The sequence below is a fragment of the Diaphorina citri genome, unplaced genomic scaffold, assembly GCF_000475195.1.
Source record: "Diaphorina citri unplaced genomic scaffold, Diaci psyllid genome assembly version 1.1 scaffold1239, whole genome shotgun sequence".
NCBI classification, from domain to species: domain Eukaryota; kingdom Metazoa; phylum Arthropoda; class Insecta; order Hemiptera; family Psyllidae; genus Diaphorina; species Diaphorina citri.
In genome coordinates this window covers 82903-90297 of record NW_007378668.1, presented here as the reverse complement: position 1 = coordinate 90297, position 7395 = coordinate 82903, and the positions used below count along the sequence as shown (strand labels likewise).

Genomic DNA, 7395 nt, shown 5'->3' with positions numbered 1-7395 from the left:
GATAAGGAAAGTCGTGTGATGTTCACACCAGATTTTTTACATAAAGCTAAATCAAAATTTTGAAGGTGTACCTTCAAAGTCAAGCCCCCCCAAAAATTTAGGCAAGAACCGCCTATGGCCCCTATCCAATCAATTATCTCGTTTCGAAAGACTCGCAAGTGGTCAAGCACCGAATTGGTGGGGAACAAACAACCAAAAAATATATCTAAATTTAAAATGACATTTGTTCTCCTCCCAGGTGCTGTGTCTGGTAGGCGACGCATTAATAGAAATGAACAACAAGTACGACCCATACGGTGATAGCTATACGGAACCTCTCTCTGTCGAGCGCCTAGCATCTCTACTAAACCGGATAGACCAAGCACCCATCCTCACTCCGCGCGAAGTGGAAGAACTGGAGAACGAACTGTATGTGTCCGCCAATAAGCATCCAGTGTCCACCAATAGGAATGGAGTTTCCGCTAATAGGAGCAATGAGTCCACTAATAGTAGTGTATTGTCCGCCAATAGTAACACATCCGCCAGTAGTCATGGAGTGTCCTCTAACAGGGATGGAGTTTCCGCCAGTAGGAAAGGAGTGTCCGCCAATATTACCTCAGTACCCACCAATAGTAGCACAGTATCCACCAATAAGAGTGCCATGTCCACCAATAGTAACACATTATCTGTCAATATCGAAGGAGTTTTCAGCAATAGTAGCACAATATCCACCAATAAGATCTCTGTATCCGCCAATAAGGATCCAATGTCCGCCAATAGAAGTACAGTATCCGCCAATAAGGGCGCAGTGTTCCGCGGGTGTCTAGCGTACTTCACCGTGAGTTCTAGACTGTCCCGGGTTCGATTCCGGTTCTATGGCGGAATTATTTGTGATGCGTTGAGTGATAGGGTGACGCATGTGGTGGTGGGGAGAGAGAGTGAGTTGAGAGAGATGAAGGAGATGTTGGGAAGAGTGGGAGAAGGAGGAAGGAGAGGAGAAGAAATGGGAAGAGCATTGGGAGGAACTGGAGGAGGATATAGGGAAGGAGAAAGATTTGAGGAAGAACGAGGAGGAGGAAGAAGAGAGGGAGGAGAAAGAAGAGAAGAAGAAAAAAGGGGGGAAAGAGGAGTTGGAGAAGGAACTAGAGAGGTGGGGTTTGTGGATGAGAAGTGGATAGAGAAATGTATACGAAGTGGAACAAAATTGGCGTGTACGTATTCCTGACAGGAGTTGTGCAGTCATTTCATTCATAGGTTGTAGTGTTTACACACGTTCAGTCTAATCATTGAGTGGCATGCAAATCAGTCCATATCCAGGGCCGGACACCAGTACATAATGGGTTAATAGTTAATAGACTGCCCCTTGACTGATAAATTTTAGCGGCCCTAGGCCCATTTAGCGCCCTTTTGATGCGCCAGGCGGGATTCAAACCCGCGATCTGACGCTCCCAAGGCAGACGCGCTACCCTCCAAGCTAACTAGGCTGGCTAACTTCATTTTTTAATGTATAATCTTCGGTTTAATTTCTTTTCCTGACTTCCAATATTGACATACTGATAGATTCTGACGTGACTTTGTGAAGATTCATCTTGAAAAGAAGAACACAATAGATTTCCAATATTGAATTTTTTGGGACCTTGGACTCGTACCCCCCTTAGGTCCGGGCCTGCTGGGCCTATGCATGCAGTGCTAGCAAGCATGGTAGGTAAACATTGGATTTTAGGAGTATTGAGATATTGGGAAAATCCTACAATGCTGCAGTGAGCACCAAAGATGTGACATACTAACACAAAGAAACTGCATTTACATTTACAAATAAATAAAGTATCATTACAAATTACAAAAATTACAAAATTTTGGGGTGGGCGTTACCATTTTCTATCTTACCATTCCATACCCTCCTATCTAATGCCTCCTCTATCCTTTAGTCCCTCTCTCAAGTCCTCCGCTATCTTTCATCTCCACCCCTGTGGTGGTCGAGGTAATGTACCTGCTGAAATATGTATTGTATTGAACGAACCAACTTTATTCACGCCAGCCTCGTTCGTTTGCCAGCGCTTCTGCCTTGTAATGCCCGCCCGGGATGGCTGACTTTGTCCTATCCTGTCTTTCTTCTCTCTTCGATTTCGGGACGATAAGACCAAATTACAAAAATTACAAAATTTTGGGGTGGGCGTTACCATTTTCTATCTTACCATTCCATACCCTCCTATCTAATGCCTCCTCTATCATTTAGTCCCTCGCTCAAGTCCTCCGCTATCTTTATCTCCACCCCTCCTGTGGTGGTCGAGCTAATGTACCTGCTGAAATATGTATTGTATTGAACGAACGAACGAACTTTATTCACGCCAGCCTTGTTCGTTTGCCAGCGCTTCTGCCTTGTAATGCCCGCCCGGGATGGCTGGCTTTCTCCTATCCTGTCTTTCTTCTCTCTTCGATTTCGGGACGATAAGACCTTAGCAGTTTGGGACGATAAGACCTTAACAGTTCCCTCTATCCAATCAATTATCTCGTTTCGAAAGACACGCAAGTGGTCCAGCACCGAATTGGGGGGGGGGAACAAACAACCAAAAAATATATCTAAATTTAAAATGACATTTGTTCTCCTCCCAGGTGCTTAGTGTGAATACTCAATCTTTTGATCGGACCGTTACCGGACCGTGACTGGACCTTGACTGGCACTATAGTGTGAATCAGGCTTAACAGTTCCCAATCAAATATCTCGTTTCGAAAGACTCGCAAGTGGTCAAGCACCGAATTGGGGGGGAACAAACAACCAAAAAATCTATCTCAATTTAAAATGACATTTGTTTTCCCCCCAGGTACTCTGTCTGGTAGGCGACGCATTAATAGAAATGAACAACAAGTACGACCCATACGGTGATAGCTATACGGAACCACTCTCTGTCGAGCGCCTAGCATCTCTACTAAACCGGATAGACCAAGCACCCATCCTCACTCCGCGCGAAGTGGAAGAACTGGAGAACGAACTGTATGTGTCCGCCAACTGTGTTACTAAAGAGGACCCCCATCATCCTACCTTAGACATACACCTTACTTTTTCTATAACAAAACCTAAATCAATAGAACCTTGTCGCGAGAAGAGACACAATACTTCCCATTTAGGTGCTGGGTCAACACGGGAACACCAGAAAGTAACCCGTTGAAATATTTGCAATCGAGTCCTATTGTAAAACAACAATACCTATGTATGTTATATGTAGATATAAATGTATACCAGAATACCCTCTATGTTACGTAGATATTTAACTACATAATAATGTATAGATATATTTTTCTGTTCTACCTATTTTTGTTGCCAAAAACCTAGCCCAACCTGAGCTGTCGCTGAGCTGAGTGTTATTTATGAGTTGACTGAGAATGAGCAAGGTCTAGGTGCTCAATATACAGGGTGGTCAACCTAAAAGTGCCCCTTTATAAATTAACCCGTAAAATTAGTATTTTAGGTCCAATATTATAGGTAGTCCTCAGAATACTTTTCAGTCCGTCCTTCCTTCATTATTACAATAGTAATAAAAAGGTATAAGGGACGGACTATTGTATTCGCTTCGGTGTCGTCTGTCGGTCGGTCGGTCTGTCCCCATAGAAGGACTTATCCAAACCTGGTCGACCTATATATCATTTCCTAAACAAAGAATTTGATCTTGTGTAACTAGGTATTTCTCAAATATGGTGTAGAGATCAAGACGCTCATTTGGTAACCAAGAGCCGAGGCTGCCGAGGTATGGAAATTCGTTCTCAATATAATTTCATAATTTGATAAATTTGACCAAAATAGGTATTATTAATAGCTCATTCGTGACTGGCTGTTGCGGGGCCCACTCAGCCTCGTGAGGAAAATGAGTAGCTATGACATATAAATGCGTATAGCGACCAGTGCTAGCATGGTAGGTAGATAAACTTTGGATTTTAGGAGTATTGAGATATTGGGAAAATCCTACAATGCTGCAGTGAGCACCAAAGTTGTGACATAATAACACAAAGAAACTGCATTTACATTTACAAATGAACCGCTCTTCCGATCTCTATCCTGTCTTTCTTCTCTCTTCGATTTCGGGACGATAAGACCTTAGCAGTTTGGGACGATAAGACCTTAACAGTTCCCTCTATCCAATCAATTATCTCGTTTCGAAAGACACGCAAGTGGTCCAGCACCGAATTGGGGGGGGGGAACAAACAACCAAAAAATATATCTAAATTTAAAATGACATTTGTTCTCCTCCCAGGTGCTGTGTCTGGTAGGCGACGCATTAATAGAAATGAACAACAAGTACGACCCATACGGTGATAGCTATACGGAACCTCTCTCTGTCGAGCGCCTAGCATCTCTACTAAACCGGATAGACCAAGCACCCATCCTCACTCCGCGCGAAGTGGAAGAACTGGAGAACGAACTGTATGTGTCCGCCAATAAGCATCCAGTGTCCACCAATAGGAATGGAGTTTCCGCTAATAGGAGCAATGAGTCCACTAATAGTAGTGTATTGTCTGCCAATAGTAACACATCCGCCAGTAGTCATGGAGTGTCCTTTAACAGGGATGGAGTTTCCGCCAATAGGGAAGGAGTATCCGCCAATATTACCTCAGTAGCCACCAATAGTAGCACAGTATCCACCAATAAGAGTGCCATGTTCACCAATAGTAACACATTATCTGTCAATATCGAAGGAGTTTCCAGCAATAGTAGCACAGTATCCGCCAATAAGGGCGCAGTGTTCCGCGGATGTCTAGCGTACTTCACCGTGAGCTCTAGACTGTCCCGGGTTCGATTCCGGTTCTATGGCGGAATTATTTGTGATGCGTTGAGTGATAGGGTGACGCATGTGGTGGTGGGGAGAGAGAGTGAGGTGAGAGAGATGAGGGAGATGTTGGGAAGAGTGGGAGAAGGAGGAAGGAGAGGAGAAGAAATGGGAAGACCATTGGGAGGAACTGGAGGAGGATATAGGGAAGGAGAAAGATTTGAGGAAGAACGAGGAGGAGGAGAAAGAAGAGAAGAAAAAAGGGGGGAAAGAGAAAGAGGAGTTGGAGAAGGAACTAGAGAGGTGGGGTTTGTGGATGAGAAGTGGATAGAGAAATGTATACGAAGTGGGACAAAATTGGCGTGTACGTATTCCTGACAGGAGTTACAGGAGTAGCTACGGATTCCTGAACAAATCAAACCACAAACGTTCAAGCCCTTAATAAGAGCGAAGGACATGAGATTGTTAGAGTGTAAAAATAAATAGGTAGGTAAATAAAATGTTTCTATCACATACTTCACATAGTCAAACAGTCATACCCTAAAATGTATTGCGTTTTATCTACACAAAATAGTTTGGTGTTTATTACAGGCGGTTTATGCGCATCCACAACCCTTCCTTGTTCCATCTTGTGATCCATTCGTAGATTTGTATAAACTTGACTCAACTTTAAGGACTGTTTACATCTAAGCCTCAGGTGGGCTTTTCGTATACAGACTTGTGATCCATAGTGTGTAGCCAGCGGCGATAGTACTTTGAATGTACCAGCTCATGGATCACTGAAGATAAGCAACGTGGCGAGTGGTTCTAATCCGGATGGGTGACCATCTGGACAATTGAAGTGGTGAATTTGCTCTTAGGAACGTTAGTCCTAAATTTTCAAGTCAACTGATTCCATGATCATTTGACAATTGGATCGAGCAATGTGATACTTGCCATATAATATGATACTCCTGAACAAATCAAACCACAAACGTTCAAGCCCTTAATAAGAGCGAAGGACATGAGATTGTTAGAGTGCAAAAATAAATAGGTAGGTAAATAAAATGTTTCTATCACATACTTCACATAGTCAAACAGTCATACCCTAAAATGTATTGCGTTTTGTCTACACAAAATAGTTTGATGTTTATTACAGGCGGTTTATGCACATCCACAACCCTTGTTCCGACTTCTGATCCATAATGTGTAGCTGTAGACAGCGACGACACTTTGAATGAACCGGTTCCCAAAGATTCTCTGAAATAACGTTAATTGTGGTTGGTACCCGGACAAGTGACCATATATGGACAATCACATGTTGCTGGTTTTTCTCGACCTCCAGATTCAGAAGTTACTCGTTTGACGTTGCTTAACTTGAGTGTGATTTGTTGAGGACGTCAAAAATTTGCGAAATCCTAAGGGCAGAGATATGAAAAGTTGCTTTCAGAAACTCAGTCCTGATCTTCCAAGTGGTTTGACAATTGAGCCATATAATATTTCTACCATTTGATACTTGCCATATAATATGATACTTACATCCTGATTCCTGAGAGATTCTGTCATACATTTCCATGCCTGTGATCCCTGATTTATTAATCGCCATAATCAAAACGGCTATAGAGAGGAGAGAGAGGAAGAGAGTAGGCGGTTTATAAATCACGCTGAGAGTTCTCAGGTAAGGTGCACCCTACATGGTCAGTCAAATTGGTGCTCTTTTTCTGAAGCGTTTTGACAGAGGGAACTGTAACACACGCCTAGGTATAATATTTATGTGTGAAAAATACCTAGATAGATAATTAGATATCTTTAAAAGGTTTGATAGAGGGAACTGTAATTGCAAAAGTGTTATCGTCCCGAAATCAAAGAACGAAGAAGGACAGGATATGAGAAAGTCAGCTGTTCCGAGAACGAACCTTATCTTTGAAATTTTAGATACTACATTACATGAACTACCTACCTACACCTTCTTACATACCTATTAGTTAAAACTTTAGCCTAGCTCTCGGTCAACTTATTTAAGAAGAGGGAGACATTTCTAGTGAGCCTGCCTTCTAAGAGCTAGGTCGCGAGTTCGATTTCCGCCCGGGGCGGATTTTATCCTAAAGAGATAACGTTCGTTCTCGGAACGACTGTCTTTCTCTGGGGGGCTTAAGCCCCCCCAAAGTTATCAGGGCCTCTTACACTAGATAAAATTGGATTTCAAAATAATAATCCAAAACACCATTTTTTACTTTCCTTATCCTATAGGAAGGAAAGTGATGTAATCTGGTCAAAATTTCGATGGTCAGTTTTTAATGCCAAAACACGTTTTGAGGTTCCTAGAGCCTAAATCCAAAGTTTCAGCCATTGGTCCATGTGTGTGTCTGTCTGTCTCTAAACAAAATATCTCGAGAACGGTAAGAGCTAGCGACTTGAAATTTGGTATATGTAGCTGTCAAATGTGACAAGGATGCGACACGAAGCTTTTGGTTAAGATCGGTGCATTGGTTGGCGGCATTTTACCGCTTTTCGGTCTAGTTTAACAATATCTCGGGAACGGTATGAGCTAAAGACTTGAAATTTGGTATGTAGTTCACAAATGTGACAAGTATATGCAAAAGAAAACGTTTAGTTGAGATAGGTGCTGCGCTTGGCGGTATTTTGACCGCTTTTGGACGGATTTCGACCGTTTTTT

At 42.6% G+C, this 7395-nt stretch overlaps 1 protein-coding gene across 1 annotated transcript in view; it reads left to right on the top strand.

The window, feature by feature from the left end:
- Positions 1-7395, top strand: part of LOC113469805 — a gene marked incomplete at its 5' end in the record, with an annotated part of 34494 nt that overhangs the window by 25189 nt on the left and 1910 nt on the right. The window contains 3 exons of the mRNA XM_026827727.1: positions 239-1198; positions 2802-2990; positions 4227-4847. Coding sequence (XP_026683528.1) covers positions 239-1198; positions 2802-2990; positions 4227-4847 — 1770 coding nt within the window. The remainder of the gene's footprint in view (positions 1-238; positions 1199-2801; positions 2991-4226; positions 4848-7395) is intronic.